The sequence below is a fragment of the Cyprinodon variegatus genome, unplaced genomic scaffold, assembly GCF_000732505.1.
Source record: "Cyprinodon variegatus isolate N-32 unplaced genomic scaffold, C_variegatus-1.0 Scaffold545, whole genome shotgun sequence".
Classification (NCBI taxonomy): Eukaryota; Metazoa; Chordata; class Actinopteri; order Cyprinodontiformes; family Cyprinodontidae; genus Cyprinodon; species Cyprinodon variegatus.
In genome coordinates, this window is record NW_015150998.1 from 355,319 (window position 1) to 375,609 (window position 20,291).

Below are 20,291 nucleotides of genomic sequence, written 5' to 3' on the forward strand. Positions count from 1 at the left end.
TATATATATATATATATATATATATATATATATATATATATATATATATATATATATATATATATATATATATTATATTTCATTTATTTTTTTGCTTTTCTGGTTTGTTAAAACGGTCCAAAAATTTTTTTTTTCTGTACTTTGTTTAACAACTTGAGCTTAGTTTCACCTTACGTACAATGCTTATCACCTTTCAGCTCATGTCTGGTTTTATTAGAGTTTCAAAATGTTTGCATTACTTCAAGCTGCTGTTTTAGAGTGTCGTTTTGTAGAGCTGTTTTAATATGCCCGTGTTTGTTTGCTGTGAGCAGGGTTGGAGGTAAAAAGAAAAAAAGGGGGGGGGGGGGAGTTTCTGTTCCAGTTAAAGAAGGCGAGCTATAAATACGACTTTTATTTTTGGGTTAAAATGCGCGTCCATTTTAAGGGCCAGACAAAGAGCAGAGCTGGTGAATGGCGGATATCTCTTAGTGTTTCACTGTGTGCTGACAACACACACACACACACACTCGCACACAGACGTGTATATATACCTCGGCCTCCTGTTGTCCAGGAGTGTACAGGCAGTCTGCTGGAGGACAGCAGTGACGCTGCAGCTCCCCTGCTCAGAGACTGTGGAATGGTCGACCATACCCCCCCATGTCTCCTCCCCTCCTTCCTCTATTGCTCTCTCTCTCTTCACTGAGACTGCCCCCCCCATCGTTCCCTTCTCCCCCACCCCCCTTAGAGCTTATGTAAACTAGCTGTGGAGCCAGGGCAAGCTGAGGCTATTTTTAGCAGCAGCACTGCAGAGCAGAAACTGGCTGAGGTCACGTGTGCACAGCCGAATCAAAGGGAGTATCCCGGCAATGCGCTGTAAACAAAAGGAAGGTCAGCAGCAGAAGGTGAGACATAGAACGCCTCTGTGCCGGCTTCATGTGTACTGCCCCCCCACCCCGCCAGAGTGCGGCTACGCGAGAGTAAGCGCCAACCTGGCCGCGGCTTCTTGGGTTTTAACGCCCAGACATGAAATAAGTCACTGGGAGCGTATGAATGCGCTCTGTCTCCCCCTACCCTGTGTATGCTCACACACACTCGGCTCTACCGGGTCTATAGACAGTGGAGGGGCTGATCAAAGCGTCGTTTGACATGCAGGGAGACATTTTGCTGTCTAATCATGACGGGGCTCCTGCTCGAGTCAGGAAACGACAGACTTGAAGCAAAGCGATGATTTTAGAGTGTTGTGTTTGACCCCTCTGGGTGTGCTCAGTCAGTCCCTTGATTTCTAACGTACTGAAGGATTTCTAGCCTTGAAGCGAGGCCTGAGGGTAGTGGTGTCCAGCCACACCCAGGCAGAAAGGTCTCCCTCCACCTCAGCTACTAGTCAAACAAGCCTCAACTTTCACCTCCTGAGGAATGTGGTCAGAGGGGGACACAAGGCTATTTATAGAAACCTTATATTCTTGTCAGTTGGGTTTGTTGACAGTTTGTGCTGTAAGGATTATTTCATCTGGCTGGGCTGACTGAGGTAGCTCAGAGGATAAGTTAAGTAAACATTTGGCTGTTAGTTCCAGTATATTTATTACACTCCTTAACTGGATCTGATTAGCTGAAAGCTGCAACAGGTAAAAATTAAGGCTGAATGTTTTTAACGCTAACCTTACACTAGGGCTTCAACTAATGATTATTTCACAAATCGATTAATCTGTCGATAATTTTTTCGATTTATTATTAGATAGCCAAAGATTCCTTAAAGAAGACTTTTTACGAATTTAAAACAGGTGAAGCTAAAACTTTTCCACTTGTGGAGTTCTGGATAGAGCATATTGAAAGACAACTTTTTTCTTTAAATCTTAAATGCAAAATGTTTATATATATATATATATATATTTTTTTTTTTACAATTTTGGTATAGTTGCTGCTCTCAGTGTGTTTTTCTCTGTCAACTACAGCCATGTTTTGTAGTCTCTTTACTCCAGTTGACAATCAATTTCTGAATTAGTTGACGATTATTTCAATAATCGATTAATTACAATGAATCTGATTGTTTCAGCCCTACCTTACAGTCTTCATTTTCCGCTGCTTCCTTATATAGTACGGTCACACTGCAACCACAGGTTTCCATGTTTTTGAGATTTTATATGATAGAGCAACACTCGGCAGTTTTAAAGTAGAAGGAAAACAAAAATTGATAACTTATTTCTTTTTATTGTTAATGCACAATTTGAAAAGTGTGCTTTTCATTTATATTATCCCTTTCAAAAATACTTTAAAGGAGCAGAATGTGGTTTGTAGTCTTTTTTTTTTATTTTTTTTTTCCTCCACACTTCTTTGCAACATATCTACCTGTTTGATTGAGAGACGAGTCTCTTTCTTAACAAAGAGTCTTTCCTATTCCAGGACTAAGCTGTTTTTTCACAGTGTTTTCTATTTTATCATCTTTTATTCCATTCTCATTTATTAGCCATTTGGTGGAGATGGTGCAGGCATTATCATCTTCCTCCACCCTGTAGTTTGTTCCTACATGGATTGTGGCAGAGTCACCATGGGCGTTTTGGAGGCTTCTCTAGCATCTCTAGCGCTGCTCACCCAGTCTGTTAGCATTCAGTGGGCTGCCTGTTGCGGTTGTGTTTCCATATTTAGAGTATGGACTGAACAGAACTTTGTGAGATGCTGAAAGCTTTTCTTTAGCCTACCATGCTTTCAACTTCTCCCCAGCTTTTCTCCCTGATATGTCAGCTGGGATCCTCTGCTTTCATTTGATTACCGATGTTCCCCAGCAAACCTCTGAGGCCTTCACAGTGGATTTTATTTCTGTGTCTCAGAATGAAGGGGCTGGGCGCAAATGCGTGCCTCATTTTTCTAATTTTTATTCACAAGCATGCTGTACTTTCTGTTGATCTGTCACATGAAATGCATTAAAATTGCTGCTATAACGTGAATATTGTATAATTGTAGTTTTGGTTTTGTAGAGTTGGGTAAATCCAACTAAACTTACTTTGGTGGAATAAAATTATTAGTGTTAAGACCTTCTCCAGCAATGCCACCTGTTAAATTGCTGCTATAACGTGAATATTGTATAATAATTGTAGTTTTGGTTTTGTAGAGTTGGGTAAATCCAACTAAACTTACTTTGGTGGAATAAAATTATTAATGTTAAGACCTTCTCCAGCAATGCTACCTGTTAAATTGCTGCTTAGTTTCTATTGCTTTAAACAATAGAAACATGAAGTGCTGCGCTAGTTACGCACGCAGACTTTCTTCCACATGCGTGTGTCAATGTGTTCCAGGGTTTGGACTTCCTGTTGGAGACCAGTATCACAGTTTTCAGTAAGCATTTATTTAGCCAAATGGACTTCAGTTGTATGCTGCAACATCTTTTTGTTGGTTCATCCAAAACGACGTAGTGTCACTCAGGTCGGGGGTGTATTCAGAAACTTTTTCATGCCGCGCAGCACATGCTATGTTCCCCTCGCTTCTGTAAAGATGGGACTTATTTTTAGGTACAAGCCAGAGACCACGGCCCCCTTCTGAAATGATCTGTCTATATAAGTCTAATTTTGCTTTGCCCTCCCACTGAAACGCACTGAAACGCTGAGCGGCGGTGACACACATACGGTGCAGGAGGAAAGAAAGCTGCTCGGTTTTGCTCAGTGTTGATGCATAGGAGAGTCTGGGAATGGAGGGATACAGCCTGGCCTAGGAAGGGATGGGGTGGGGGTATGGACTGAAAGTGGTTACCATGGGAACCAAGCTACTGAAACCAGGCAGGGTCAGTGTGAGAGAGAGGAGCACAGGGATGCCCCCAAAAGGGCAAACTGGGAACTACACAAACAAAAAATGAATAAAGCCTTGACTCTGGATCTGAGTTTGAATCCCACTCACTGTTGCACCCATCATGTAGACTCTTCTGTTTAACACTGGTAATGTTCTTTGAATTTGAGAAGTAGAGGAATGCTTCATCGTATATATTTTGGTGGGGGGCTGGTTTGTTTCCAGGTGCAACAGCTAGATTAACAAAGAGGCAGCTGTAGTTTCACTTTATGAAGACTGAAACAGGCCTAATGCCGCCTGTTGGACTATTATTTTTTTTCTCTGTCTATTTTTGGTATAATTCTGGTATCGATGTTCGAGTTTCTGTATTAATTAGAAAAAGGTCGCCTGTCAATTTCCCAGGGAAAACTGCGTTTGGAAGCTCTGCAGATTCGCGAGTGATTCTCTTTCAAACAAATGTAGTCCAACAGTCCACATAGACGCTGAGCAGACACGAAAGGACATTACTGTGTATTTTACAATTTTATATACAACACCTTTCAAACCCATGATTTGATGGGGCCCTGGAAGGCCAATCGACCGCAGCTGAGATAAAGCAGGCGCTTTTGTTTACACAAGATTTGGTTTGACTTTCAAGAGCATCTCTGTCCTGCGTTCCTATATTTAGGAAGTACCCACTGAGTCTCATTTGATGGATTTGCCTGCTTTCAGATCCATCTCCAAAAAAACTGCATAGAGTTCTTGTTTGAATGGATGAGCTAAGCCTTGGGGCTCATATCTTTCCACCAGGTGACTAGAATCGTACACCACGTTGCCCTGCTGCACGTCGCCTGGTGAGCTCCAGCAGTGCACCTCCCCGGGACAGTCTGAGTTATGCAATGAGTGGATTGCAGCTTTTATTGGGTCCTTTTAGGCAGCTGGGGATGGACATTTTGGATTACATCCATGGATATCATATGGACTTAGTATGTCTTTGTTTTCCAGATCTGGTGAAAAATAACAGTGTAGAAAAATATTTGGGTTTCCAGAGTTCGCTCTCTTACCCATAGTTGAAATTTGCAGCATTCATCGACTCAAATGTACATCTGCCCTTCTGAACTTCCAGATGCATATATGCTTTATTTAAGATCCAACAGTGATTTGGATAAAAAAAACTTGATGTTTGAAAGCTCTATTTTACAGTAATAATTTTCCAAAATAAATAAAGTAGAAGCAATTAATATATCTGCTTGACTCTATTAAAAGTATTATAATTTGAAGATTTTAGGGTACCCTTTTGTCATTAATATTTTCAAAACATTGAGTAGAAATAATAGGTGTTTCCCTGAAATGCACACTTTGTGACGCTTTATACTGGTTAGCTTTTGTCATAGTAAAGCTATGTTTAAAAACAGCTGAGCCAGTTAAAAACTAGAGTGAAAAGTGTGAGCTGAAAACATTTTAGACAAACGTTGCAGCTGTGAAACACGGTGAATTGGCTCAGCTGACTTTCACAGTGCTGTCACTAGTCAGTAGGACCCTAAAGTGAAAATCCATTATGCAGGCCTAAGCGGCTCAAAATATGGAAACTATTGATCTGAATCTCTCCACTTCTAATTAAAGAAGGTCTGCTATTTGTAAAAAGTCAACCCAATTATCAGATGAGCACATGAGGCTGGGTGCTGTTTGTTGGTGCAAAGGTTTTAACACTTTAACAGCTTTATATTTTAGTGTTTTTTTTTAAACTAAACTATTTTAATATGATTTAGTCTTTCTTTAAATAGTCACCTTGCTTGTTAAATGGCACAATAATGTGTTTGACCACTACATGTTTCCTCAAATTTATGTTATTTTAAAAGTCCGATATCTTAGAGAAGCAGGTTATCTAATCAAGATTCAAGATTCAAGATTCAAGAGACTTTATTGTCATTCACATCACGTGTTAGATGAGGTAAACGAAATTGAGCGTCACGGCCTCAGTTACATCCGAATATATAAAAAAATAATCAAGGCTCCATTCCTTAAGGAGAAGATGATTTCGGGTCCTATTGTGAAAAATAACTGGTTTCCCCATAAGGTCAGACAGATCTAATATTATTGTAAACATCGCTGTGGATCAATTTTGGCCCAGTCTTTGCAGAATTGCTTTAATTTAGCCACATTAGAGGGTTTCCATGTATTAGCAACTTGCTTAGGTTTTTTCTTCAAGAGCAGAATGAATCTATTGATCCCTCATTGAAACAGCCCCTGACCCCACACTACCCCCACTATGTTTGACTGTAGGTACAGTGTTAGGAGTCAAAAAGGTATTATGCTAGATGTAACTGGGCCTGAACCTCTCAAAACTTCAGCTTTTGTCTCATCAGAATATTTTCCCGGTAGTATTTAGGATCATCAGGATTCTTTTTCACCTTTTTCTTGTAACTGTTAAAATGAAACTTTAACTTTAAGTGAGTCCTTCAGATCTTTAGATGTTGTTTGGGCTTCTTTCAAGACCTCTTGCAGGAGTCATTGGTGCTTTCTTTGAGTAATTTTAGTTGGCCTTTCACTTTTGGGAAAGTTCACCACTGTCCCATCTTTTCTCCATGTGTGGATATTCCCTTATTTTGGAGGTGCCTGGGTTTGAATCCCTGTTGCATCAAGAAAGGGTGTCAGGCGTAAAAACCTTACTAAATCTGGAGCAAGTTTGATTAATTATGGGGGCAACTGAAAAGACAAAAAAAAGGCTCATAATTTGGAGTCCCATAGACTTAGAAAAATCTTAAATGCTCTTTCTAGTAGTGATACATATTTTATTCTAATATGGAATATTGCAAATGACTCCTTTGGTGCAATGTTAGGTAGAATATTTTATCATTAAGTTAATGCATCTAAATGCTGCTTTTCAATACTATATTTTACCCATTGAATGGACTCTAACCACATCTGTATTCCTATTGGCTGATATGATGAAGCTTCCAGAGGATAGTCGGATGATTATATAGAAATTGGTCAGAAGTCTGTTGCTAAATCATAAGCGATATGGCTATCACATTGTTCAGCAATACTATCATTATTGATATTCAAAACCTACTTCCAGGCTGCTTGAGAGAAAAGAGTGACTATTTCTCTGCTGATCAAGGTTTACTTTGTTAATTTGAGATCTTTTATCCTGCTTGAAATTGTCTGTCTGACTCTTTTGCATAATTTCATGATTCTACAGGTCTGACATTAAGGGGACCATGTCACAATTAAAATCATGATTAAACATTTTTACAAAGAGTCAAGTTGGTTTTGGGAACATTTGTCATTAATGAATAAATTAAACATGTATATATTTTCTTTTATTAATTTAGTTTGTCTGGACATTGATGTTCATTTTGATTATTGTTATAAATTAAACTAAAAATGTAAAAACATAAGTAAAATGTGAAAATCATCTATTATCTATCCTGTTGCCCATTTCTGCTCAACATGTGACCTGCACCACATGGGGTCTGAGCCCCGAGAGCCCCCTGCATCAACCACCCTCAGATTGTTGGTCTGTGTGTGTCTGTAGTTATGCTTATGTCTGTGCTTTATGTAAAGATGAGGCAAACAACACGGAAAGACCAGAACAAGTCAAGTGATTCTGTCCATAACAAAGCTTATACATAGCAACAAAAACGAGCCTGCAGGACCAGTACGATCTGTTTTAGCTAAATACAGAGCCGACCCAGTTCAGAGGAGAGACGGGGGTGACTGTAAAGCACAAGATAGTAATAAATAATTTAAGATCAAACCTCAAATTCTACACAAATTGTCAAAGATCTGTGAAATGAGTCTTTATAAGATTAATTTTTAGGTCATAAATGAGAAATGACAGCTCATTCGGTTCACATCCACTGTTGTGTGTGATAAATACTATAGTGTTCTTTGCTATGTGTGTGCTGTACACATACTAAAAGACAAAGTGGGCAAACCGGTGGCCTGTTGTCCCTCTAACCACGGCTTTTACAAAGTGACCACATCACAGAACGAACTGGGAATGCCAACGGTGAAGCAGTACTGGGAGGAGACTGGGGGAAAAAATGGAATAAACCGCACACATTTTCGCCGACCTTATAAAAAGACGGACTCAGCTATTTATGTCCATAACCACAACAGTCACAAAATCAAAGCTGCACCCAAACCTATTTAGAGCAAATTATCTGCACCACCCATGGTTCAACACTAACTTTTCCTCTTTTTTTTTTTTTCTTTTTTTCATGGTTCTGGTCTCCTGTTCTGGATTTTTTTTTTCTTCTCCACTTGATGGAGATTATATTTGGATATCTAGTACCGCTGTCACATGGCAGTCACAAAGCACTCTGTAATTATAACCTAGCTATGTTTCTGCAAGGAAGACTAAAAATACTAAATACATTTTTTGTGCTGGATTTGATGGGCTTTTTTGAGTGGATCTGTTGGTCTTTCTGTTGTCGTTTTGGGGGAAGAGGGGTCAGGTCAGGAGAAATTAGCATGTGTGACCCACAGTATCTGTGAGAACTTGTTTGTGATCAGATGCATTTAGTATCATCTTATAAACCCTGTTTAAGATTTAAGACTTGAAGGTAAAGAAACATGTATATTTTCTCTAAGTTTCAACATAATTGGAAACTTTCTGATTAAGCTTCTGATCAGGCTTTTATTTTTTTTTCTAGTGTTTAAAAATATCACATTTAGCCAGTTTTAAAGTCCAAACAGAGCTTTTTTTGTCATCTGACAGACGAGTGATCTGCTGCTCATCTAGTCAGTTTTCCAATGTCTGTTTTGGCTTGCATAATGAAAATCTAGATGCCTAATGTTTTATCGGTGAAATCACAGGCAGAAGTCACAGCATTACTTACATTTAAGGTGGATTTCTTAATTTCTCCTGACAGTCTATCAAGAACCTATCCAGCAAACTAACAAATCAAACAAATTGCTTAATATTTCTTTAGTATAATACCGTCCCCAACACTATTTTTCTGCGCTGTCAACAGGAATACTTATCTGTCCCCATTCATTGCTAACAGAGCAGTGGTTCGCACACTTGGTGTGAGGAAGTGAGATGGTATATATTTATTTTTGTAGTAAAGATAAATAAAGATAAACAAAGATATCTAAATATAATAATTTTAATACTTTTTGCAGAAGAAATTACTTTTTTTAGAAGAAAAAGAATAGATGATGTAATAAAATAAACAGCTTTTCGCATCTTCTCTGCACATTCTTTGCAACAAAACCATAAACTGTATTTGATTGTATTCAGCGCATCTGTGAACCCCAACTTTGCCAAAGATTGTGCTTTTACAAAATAGTCAAAAATTATTCATACCTTCTATGGTATATCTTTTTACTTTACTGACAGGTTTGTTTGTGTTTTTTAATGTTTGTTTTTTTATTTTTTGCAAATGGAAGTGATATTGACTTTTTGCAGCCTCCAAGACTTTGAGCTCATTACCAGAGACTTTGTTGCAACTCCAGTGGGAATATGCAAAGGGCTTTCCACCAGTTATAAGATGGGTTCTGTGCTGTAATGCCAGTAAAGATTTCATTTTCCTTTCTTATATTAAAGATATTTTCTTTACATGGCATCTTTATTGAAATTGGATTAATTTTTTTTTGTTGATTCTCCTTTTACATTGTTCTATGATCTCATGAGATGCCCTTTTATATTTCCTATATAACTGGATGATATTGTGATGGAAACCTGGCTCTGTGCTCTATTAATTCTTTTCTCATCTTGATGGACTTGGACAAAAAATGGTGTCTCAGACGGACAGTGATCCCAAACACGTAATGAAACTGGTTTATTGGATTCAACACCACACTTACCATCAACCTGAGATTCCATTAAAAGTTTGTGGAAGTTGCTTTTAAAGCAAAGCCAGCCAGTTTAAATGAGCTTCACCAGTGCGGCCATTAAGACTAATGTAATATTCACAGTTTTAATATAGTATCTATACATTTGACCATATATGTGTATAGATTGAACTTGTTATGATAATAGGAAAATTCAAAGTAGTCAGATTTGTTTTCCCAAATGTTCGGAATGAATAAATTATAAAAAAAAAAACATAATAGTGAAGTTTAAAAGCAGTCAAAATTTATTATATGTCCTGTTGTATGATGTAAATCTTTAGATGTAGACAACTATTTAAATTAGCTTATTTGTTTTAGGTGCAAAAGTCTTTTTTTCTGAGCTTTTTGCACAAGTTTTACAACTTTTAGTGGTACAATTTAGGGGAGAACATTTTGGTGGCCTGTTAGAAATAGTCCTGCTCCTTCTTTCGTCTGCAGCAGAAATAGTCCGTGTGATGAAAACGTTATTGTCAGAGCACATGAGCAGCGCGGCTGTTATCTAATGGCTCATAATGCGCCATTCATTCTCGGTTATTTAATCCTTGTTGGGCGTGTTGGTGTGCTGCTTTTAGGCGCCCAAAGTGAAAATGAAGAGACAGACGTCCTGACGGAAACCTACAGCGGAGCGAGAACGGCGCATCAGGTTTCCTGTATGCTGCAGCCGCGCCATCTGAGCGCCTGTCTGACTGGTGACATACTGAAACTGCAGATGGGTTGGTTAGAGAATCAAAGATGGTGAGGAGATGGCCCCGTTTGGGCCACATCTGGGTCAGCCTTACTGGAGAAGACACCAGAATCAGCTGAATGCAGTTTCATTTCCGAAATCATGTCTCTGACCTACCTGTATCTCCTTTAAGTTGATGGAAAAATTGTCTTTTCATCTGTTACTCTGAGGTTTTTGCCTTTTGCACTGTTCACTATTATTTTATTTTGACTTAAGGACATAGCTATTTATCTCTGTCATTTAACATCATCCTAAGATTCCAAAATCTAAACTGACCTTTTTATTAAGTAGATCCGTCCATAAAAGGAAGGAAGTTCATTATATATTGTTGATAAAATAATGGGAATATTTTCTTAATATATGGCGATTCTGCACTTTAAGCCTAAAACTGATTACCTTCAATAGATTAAGAATAACAGGTAAACTCTGTTCAGTGATTTTTATGTGTTTTTAGGTACATTTGGTTCTTTTATCTTTTCTTGACCTCTTCTTTCTAAAGGGCACAGAGACTCTAATTTAAATATATGTAAAGGTTGTTAGATTTAAACAGTGCCTTCATACCCTGTTTATATCGGAAGGTACAATTTCAAATTTAGGAGAACTTTGGATTTTTCCTGCTTTTACAAAAAAAATAAAATCTAAAAAATGCAGCATAGGTCTGGTATTCAGCCCCCTTATGTCTCATACCCTAAAATAAATAAAATGTGTTGCCTGTTAATTGCTAAACAGAAAACACTTTTGTGTAATTTAATCTGAGTATCAATCCAGCGGTTCTGTAAGGGTCTCAGATGTTTATTAGAAAACATTAGTTAACTTGTAGACCAAGGAACCCAGCAGTCAGGTCAGGGAGAAACTTGTAGAGAGGTTTAGAGCCCGGTTAGGCTAGAAAACAGTATAGCAAGTTTTGAACATCTTAAGGAGCTAGTTCTGTTCACCTTTTCTGAGATAAGTAAACCTATTGTGCCAAGACAAGACCCTCCACGTAAACCTAAACGGGCAAGGAAATCAATATGAGATCAACCCAGATGAATATGACTCCAGTCTTTTGTTGAGTTATAAGAATTTGCATTTTATAGTTTACTACAAGCCAGTGAGGACACTGCAAAAACCAGGATACAGTGCTTTGTGCAGATGAGACCAGAATTGATCTTTTCTTAGACTAATTACCAGTGGACATCTCGGTAAATGCACCTTTTCTACTGTGAAAAATGCTGGTGGCCGCGTCATGCTGTGGGGATGCTGTACTTCTGTTAGGACAGGGAAGCTGCAGGTAAACCTGTTAGGTCAGAGAAATGCCCCAGTCAAACCTCAGGCCTAAATCTGATAACAGAATCTGTAGTAGGATGTTAGTGTGTAGACTCCCTGGCCAAATCTTCATGACTAAAAACACATGCATTTTGCAGAAGACTGTTCTATAGATCATTTAACCAGATAAAAATTTATACCACACTAAAATAATTTTTTATTTCTAATTTCTTAAGAGCTGAAACAATTTTTCGGATAAAATTTAAATTAGGACTGAAACAATTAATAAGATTTATCGGGATTAATCGATTATTTCAATGATTGCCAACTAATTCAGTAATTATTTAATTGTTAATAAGTGTAAAGACTGTAAAACAAGCCTTTGGCTAACAGTGCGACCCACTTAGAGAAGTAATTATATAAAAAAAAGAAAAATATGTAAACATTTTGCATTTAAGATAAAAAAAAAAACCTTTTCGTCTGTCAATATGCTCTATCCAGACCTCCTGTAGTTGAAAAGTTTTAGTTTCACCGGGTTTAATTTCGTAAAAAACCTTAGGCTATCTGATTATAAATCAATTAATAAAAATACATTCTTGACAGATTAATTGTTTTGCAAAGCAATAGTTAATTGCAGGCCTTAATTACTTTTATAATTTGTGAATTCTTTTCATTTCACTTTGATTGTGATCTACTTTGTGTCGGTCTATCACATTAAGCCCTGTACAATACAGGAAATAGTTTAGGCTGTAGTAAGTCAAAGTATAAAAAGTATGATGGGTATGAATCATTTTGCAAGAGGCTGTCTCTGTGTAAGGGTATCTTGGAGCCCCCTGTTGGAAGTCTTTTCTCTGGGTGATCCAGGTCATCCAGAGGCCTGTGCGGCTGTGTGTTCCGGGCCGCGGTTGTCCCGAGCTCGCCCGCTGTGCTGCTCAGAGGCCCAGCTGCTGCTGCTTCCTCCTCTGCTGCTGCACATGCTCTCTCTGTTGTTAAAGAGAAGGCAGCAGCAAGCTGTCTAACCTCCACAATAACCGCCTTATGCAATCACTCTGGCTAGAGACAGACCAAAATAGCCCAGACTGAGCATGTCTGCCCTCTAGTGGCTTGCAGCTGCAACAACAGCGGCCTCCCCAGGCCTCTGCAGGGAGTCAGAGAGGCTGCTCCCTTTGGAATAAGAATAGCAATCCTGGAAATGAGCTAAAATATATCTGCTTTTTTTTTTCTCTTTTATTTGTTTATGAAAAATTTGTGTTTGGAACTCATGTGTGACTTGTTTTTCTCTATTCATCAAGTTCTGTTTTGCAGAATGAATACAAAATTGATGTTTTTTCTGCTTTTTTTCAGTTTCCTGGACAGAATTGACTCTGTAAGACAAAGTGACTACACGCCAACAGACCAGGTCAGTTAACCTGCTGACCTGCTCAAATAACAGGCTCTTTTTTTTTTCTGCACAACTGATCCTTCATTTTTGTCTCTGATTGCAGGATCTTCTACGCTGCAGAGTGTTAACTTCAGGGATTTTTGAGACGAGGTTTCAAGTAGACAAAGTCAACTTTCAGTAAGTCGTGCTGGGCGGGGGGGGGGTTAGAAGAAGAGACTAATATATATTTGAAAGAGGCAAACATAATGAACAACCAAAAGCATCTTGAAGTTATCATAATTTTGTGGTTCCAGCTTATTTCTGCCACTTTTATAAGCCAAATATTTCTGTCCTGCTAAAAGGATGCATTGTTCTTCTTATTTCCACATCCGCACTTACGTTCTCTGTTATGCAGCAGCTTTCCAGATCTTCGTCACCCAGTTTTAAAAACGGAGGCTCTCGAGGCGTTTTCCAGTAATCTGCTTCTTTTAGAAGTGTTTGACCCGGTCCCGTTTTGGCACTACCATAGAAGGATAATCACAGATCGGAATGCCCTCCTGGGCGTCAACACTATATTTACCTTATCCTTGTGATTTAAGGCCTGAAATGTCATAAGTTTGTTCCTTCCAACATCATTTTGTATGTTGAAAGGGATAAAAGGGAATACAAAAATGGACCCCGACCTGCCGGAAGCTGAGCGACTGTAATGTAATCCTGTATGATTATTATTTCTTTTTGAGCAGCATGATGGTTGTAAGACCAGCTGATAGCCTAAACACTGGATCCTGTCAGATAATGTCTACTTTACATGGCAAGATAATCGTTACAAAAACAAAATATACAACTCACCATTGTAGAAAGCAGAGACCTTAACTCATTAAAGCAACGCCTTTCCATGTTGCAATGTTTTGTTTGTTTTTTTATGCCAAAATTAGTCCACAAAGAATCAAAAATGTGGTTTAGGTAGTAAATGTATATATTTGTTGAACTCATTCAGGCTGTTCTTTGTAAAGCAAGGATAGGAAATGACAGTATAAGAACAAATGTCCCATTGTATAAATCTTCCATCAGTTACCCATCCATCCTTTTATCCATCTTTTCAACTTTCCATACAGCCATCATACTTTTTATTCCATCATTAAAATACATTTTATCTATTCTTCCATTTTTTGTCCATCACTCCTTTTTTTTAATATTCATTTTTGTCCATCCATCTTGTCATCCGCCCTCCAATGCATTTATCTGTGGGTTTGTCCGTCTGTCATTCATACCTCCATTTATTCATCCTTCCCTCCTTCCTCTAAAATATTTGCACTTAGTTCAACTTTAGCATCAGGGTTTGTCTATCATTTTAATTTTAAAGAGTTGTACTAATCCTCATATATTGTTTGTTGTTGTTTCTTTTTTAAAGTCAGTTATTGAATGTTTCAAAGGTGTTTTATCCCAGAGCCTGACCCATGTTTTGATTTGGTCCACAGCATGTTCGATGTTGGCGGTCAGAGAGATGAAAGGAGAAAATGGATTCAGTGCTTTAACGGTGAGACAGTCCCACCATCTGTTAAAATATTAATTCTACTTTACTGCAACATTTTTGCTGACTGTGAATCTCTGTCCTTCCAGACGTCACTGCTATCATCTTTGTGGTGGCCAGCAGCAGCTACAACATGGTAATAAGGGAAGACAATAACACCAACAGACTACGGGAAGCACTGGACCTCTTCCGCAGTATTTGGAACAACAGGTGAGACGGAAATCTGTGTCTCCTCTGCCTCATATCCCCGTTACTGTAATCCGTTACACACAGTTGTGGTTTTTTTGGTTTATAATAACATTACAGACATGTTTCACTTCTAAACAGCCACATTTTATAGATCTACCCACAGCAGTGATGGAAGTTCTTCCTCTACTTTTGTAATGACGTCGCCAAATCTGTAGAAAAATATCTCTAACTTTAAAAGATACTATCAAAGTGAGCGCTGTGGCTGCCTAACAAATGTATATTGACTAAATGAAAACAGCTGTGAGATAAAGCAATATGAAATATAGTTGGCTTTGAGAAAGTATTGTCATGAGTTCCTTTATTTGTCATTTTAAACTCATCTGAATAATTCATGCAACCTTGAATAGCTGAAAACTATGAACCTTTGGGAAAAAAAGACAACTTCTCATTATTTTATAATTATATACTGTAGGAGACGTGATTTAATTTCTGAAGAACATCCATTTTATTTCTGTTTTGAGGTTTTAGAATTAAGAAAAACATCAAAGTTTTTGCAAAAACAGGATAGATGCATTTTTCTTTTATAGAATGTTTAGTAAAGCTTTTTTTTTTCCTCTAACCTAATTAAAAGAAGAATCTGATTGATGAATTGATTGCTGGTATTTTTATTCTCCTTTTTCTGTGGAAATTCTGTGAAAAAAATAAAAGCTGCTGTTGTTTGTTTTTCAGGTGGTTACGTACTATATCGGTCATTTTATTCCTGAACAAGCAGGACATGCTGGCTGAGAAAGTATTAGCTGGAAAATCCAAAATTGAGGAATATTTTCCCGAATACGCCCGCTACACCATACCAAATGAAGGTCTGCGGCCCGCCGCGCTCACTCATGATGCCAATAAACGTTTAGCCTCGCTTTTTTTTAAAAGGAACCTCTGTTGTTCTTTCAGCAACTCCTGAACCAGGCGAAGACCCGAGAGTGACGCGAGCCAAATTCTTCATCCGCGACGAGTTCCTTGTAAGTGCGACACCTGCATGTGAACATGCCAAATTTAACCCCCTAATGACCCCCCGGGGTGCCTTATTCCCAGAGAAATAGCTTTTCTCTGATCTCTCTCTGTAAATAAATCTGTAATGTAGATGTTGACAGAGTTTCCATGGTTCCAGCTAATCACTGAGACCCAGATAGGATCATTATCTGTATTGTTTGTTTAGTTTTATTTTTTCTAAGAACCTTACTGGGAAGATTGGGCATTTATTTATGAAAGACTGTTTCTATTTTTGATTTTTGCAAAGCAGGGTTTCCATTTTGTCCCTTTGTGGTTTGTTCAATGCCTCAGTGATTTTCTTTCATATTAGAATAAGACGACTGCAGCTTAATGATGACTAACCCTGCTTTAAAAATGCTTGTTTGGTCAGTGCCTGACTCATATTAACCATGTTCCTGGTGACTATAGCTAAATTTAGACACACGCAGATCTAAAAAAAGAATATCAAGATTTGTTTTGGTCACAATTAAATTCAATCTTTGGAGAATCCGATTGTTAGAATGAAAGAAAAGTTTGGATTTTCATTGATTTAAAGGACTTTGCAAAATTTTCACTTTCCTCTCTGAAGATTTCCCATGTTTTGTTACAGTCCTATAGTTCTTCCTTAAATTCCTTATATTTTGGGATATCTTTCAACCAGAGTGAACTTTTTGCCCAATTGTTTTAGTCTATAAGGTCATTCTTAGATTTGAGGATACCTCTAATTAAAACCACAGGTTTTCTTAGAGTATTCATGTCTAAGCTTTGACTGCACCGTTCTTACACATAAATATATTCTGACTTTTCATTATCAACCACCCCTTCACTTCATAACCCCTCCGACACACACACGTCACACTATCCTTGTGGGGACCTTCCATTGACTTCCATTCATTTTCCACTAATTTCTATGGCCTAACCGGGACCCTTGCCCTATCCTTAACCCTTACTAACACATACCTAATCCTAAACCTAACCTAATCCTAAACCTAACCCAAACTCAATTCAACCCTTAGTTCTAAACCTTATACCCACCCTAAGAACAGAACTTCTCCTCATGGGGATCAGTCGTTAGTCCCCACAAGTACACCTATAAGTCCCCAAAATGTAGCATGACCCTTGGGAATTTGTCCCCACCAGGTAACAAAGACATGGACACACACAAACACCCAAGTTTGTATTTTCATCCTTATTGAGACTCTACATTGACTTACATTCATTTTAGTTACTGCATTTAAGCCTAACCCTAACCATTATCAGTATATTCCTAATCCTAGCATTAACCTATAGTTAATTCACACCCTAACCCTAAAAAATGTCAATCTTCCGCATTAGGACCAGGTGTTGGTCCCCATAAGGCCTGTTGGTCCTTAGAAGGTCAGCAAATATACCAAAAACGGCCCTAAATGGGTAACATATACAAGTATGCAAACATATTTTTCTGGCAAAATATGTTTTGAACCTCAGTAGCTGCTGCTGTAGGCATTTCTCTCTTGGTCTTTATAATGTTGAATGATAGATTTTTAGGATTTATTATCAAAGGGTTCATATTTTAGTCATACTCTGTTGTCTGTTAATTATATTACTAAATATAACAGTAAAAACTACTTTATAAATCTGAGGGTTTTTTATTCTGAAAATCCTTTTTCAGAATACTTTCAAAATAAAGACTTTTTCTTCTTGCCTCCATCCTCAGCGGATCAGCACTGCGAGCGGCGACGGCAGACACTACTGCTACCCGCACTTCACCTGCGCCGTGGACACGGAGAACATCCGGCGGGTCTTCAACGACTGCCGGGACATCATCCAGAGAATGCACCTGCGGCAGTACGAACTCTTGTGATGGACAGCAGAGACACGCCCCTCTCTCTCTGTTGGCCCCTCTGTGTTTCCTCTCTGCCATTCTGCATTCTTGATGAACTCTTTCTACCCCTCCTCCCAAAGCCCACAAACATCACCCCTCCTGTCGAGGAATATGAAGTACTACTGAAGTGTGTCAAATCCTCTTCCACGTTTCAACATTTTTTTTTGGCTTTTTCTAATTTAATTTCTTTCTTGATTTCTCCCCTTTAATCCGATTTTGTTGGAAGTTTGGGGAACAACGTTGTACCTTGCTGCTTCTTGAGTATTTTACTTTGGATCTTTCCTTTTTGAATGCCTTCATTTTTTTTGTCATTCCACTAAGCCTCGGGCTACCTCCTGATTTATTATTTTTTTATTTTTGCCCCGCTTACTGTATTTTTTTTCAAAACCATTTTTGGACCTTCTTTGGTGGGTGTGGAAACATAAAGAAAAGAAAAAAAAAAAAAAACACTGACGGGACCTCAGTGTAGAGGCAGGAATGAACCACCGCCATAACTTCAGCGCCTCCTCCTTCGGCCTCCTTCTTTGCTTCGCCCTGAAGACGAGAGGACGGAGAGGAGTCAATTCAAGTTCTTTTTGTTGTTGTTTATTTGATTTCTAAAGAGGAAAAACACACACAATGTAGCATCATAATATTTATTGCCCGCCCTGTCACAACTTTGGCTCGCCGAGCCGCAGGGCGGGACAAAGCAGCCGAGAGACATGTGGAGCGAGAGATGAGATAAATGGGGGGAAACGGAGGCAGGAAATAAAGCGATGGCGACTGAGCTCTCTGCACCTTAGCCCTGCTGCCTCCACGGACTCAAACCGGCGTCCTTCTCTTGTTTTAGTTTTTTTGTTTTGTTTTTTTCCACCCTTTCTAGCTTAGAGATACTGAACGGGAGGAGGGCGGGAGGGGAAACAAAAATGTATTTGTTGTTTTTTTTTTGTTAACTTGTACACTGTGCAAGGTTGAATTATCCTGTACAGACTGTAAAATGTAATATTATTTTGTACAACTTAATTGAAAGAAAAACAAATCTACTTGTAGATCTTTGTGCCTTGATTATGGCTGTACCTGTAAATGAGCTCAGATGTAAGTATGTTTTCGACTGCGCTGTACAGCTTGATGTCAAAAACTCTATCGGCAGCGAAGAGACTGCGGGTAGGGGACTTTCTCTGTAGAGTTTAGTTTTTCTGGTTTATAAAAAGAAAGGAAATGCTGTTTAGTAAAAAAAAAATGGGGGGAGGGGGAGAAAAAATAGGGACAAAAAAAATCCTGAAAACCTGTATACATTATGCAAATTAACCACTTACCTGCAGTGAAGACCAGATGTTGCAGCGCCATGCCTTTTTTTGTTTTTTTGTTTTTCTTTTATGTTGTTTTAGTTTTCTTTTTTTTTCTCCTTATATAAATATATAAATATATATATTTTTTGAATTTCACAGCTTTAAAGAAATATTGGAAAATCCATTGAAAGTGTCCAAATTGCAACCTGGTGTTGTTTTAATAGGAACCAACTTACTTTTCTGTTTCTTTTGTTTAATTTTTTTTTAAATCAAATTTCCTTTTTTTTTCAGATGAAGTGTGTGAGATCTGTTTTGATGTGCGTGCCTGTGCGCATGTGTACATAAGACAAACATAGACTCACAGACGCATCGTGTGCGTATGCGAGGGCGAGTGCGTGTCGTGCGTGTAAAATTTTATAAATGTATGTACATGTAAATTTATAGGTCTATATAAATATATATGTACAATTATACATGTTTAATTATGTGTGTGCCTAGGTGTACATACCTATGTATGTATACGGTAAATATGTATACATACACACATAGGAAAGCATGTTTAGGATGGAGATGAATAAATGAGAGCGTGCAATATTAGTAATTCTTTGGTCCTTTGGAGCCATACTTTAATGGCACAGGCACTATGAATGTGTGAGCAGCACCCAACAAGACGAGCTCTTTTCCTTGTACAAACAGCATCAGCCTTTTTTTCTTCTGATACAGTACACGTCTATCCCCGAAAGAGAGTGAACTGACTGGAGGTGCGAAAAAGCCTTGTTTGGGCCTTGGGAGGATGATTTAAATGACGTTTTTATTTTCTTTAAATAAAGAGGCACATTAGAGGACTTTGCTTTATTTCCATCCTGGTGTCCAGTTGTGTCCGTTTTTGTTTTATTTTATTTTTTCCTTGGCAAAGATTTGGCTGAGAGCAGACAGGTTCAGCCACTACAGGATTTCTATCGAAAACAAATTATGGTTATATTGTTTTCGTTTTTACCATGCAGTTTTGAGAAGCATTAGATTTATGTTTATATGTTTTGATCATGTCTGAAGAGCATTCTCATAGTATGATGCTGCCAATCCTGAACATTAAAATGTTCCTATGGTTAAAAGTCACTGCCCCTTCCCCCTACAAGCTGCTGGCCAGCTGGCTGAAAGAGGACTATTACTCTTGCTCATTACCTTTGATTACAAGAAAGACAAATATTGCTCTTTGAGAATGATTCTGGTAGTGAAACACATGGCTGGTGTGGAAACTACCAATCTCTCATATAAAGGCAACACTAATATAAAACTATTCTTGGTAAGCAATTAGCAGCAGATCTGTTACTCCTAAAGATAAATTTTGGAATCCTAAGATACACAAAAAAGGGAGAAAGTTAGTTTTTACACTTTAAAATGTTTAGTCTTTTAAAAACATCACTATGAAAAATAAGTATGATTCAAATTTAACAATCCCTGAAAGTATTGGGAAAAGATACTTTCCCTTTAAACAAATTAAGTGTTGAAAAAAC

General features: G+C 38.1%; 1 protein-coding gene across 2 annotated transcripts in view; it reads left to right on the forward strand.

The window, feature by feature from the left end:
* Positions 1–19,642, forward strand: part of LOC107095436 (guanine nucleotide-binding protein G(olf) subunit alpha) — an 85,958-nt gene extending 66,316 nt beyond the window's left edge. For both annotated transcript variants that reach the window (XM_015391539.1, XM_015391540.1), the window contains exons 6-12: positions 12,887–12,941; positions 13,027–13,100; positions 14,381–14,439; positions 14,523–14,643; positions 15,352–15,482; positions 15,568–15,635; positions 17,342–19,642. In XM_015391539.1, coding sequence (XP_015247025.1) covers positions 12,887–12,941; positions 13,027–13,100; positions 14,381–14,439; positions 14,523–14,643; positions 15,352–15,482; positions 15,568–15,635; positions 17,342–17,488 — 655 coding nt within the window. In that variant the 3' untranslated portion in view covers positions 17,489–19,642. The remainder of the gene's footprint in view (positions 1–12,886; positions 12,942–13,026; positions 13,101–14,380; positions 14,440–14,522; positions 14,644–15,351; positions 15,483–15,567; positions 15,636–17,341) is intronic.
* Positions 19,643–20,291: the final 649 nt, after the last annotated feature.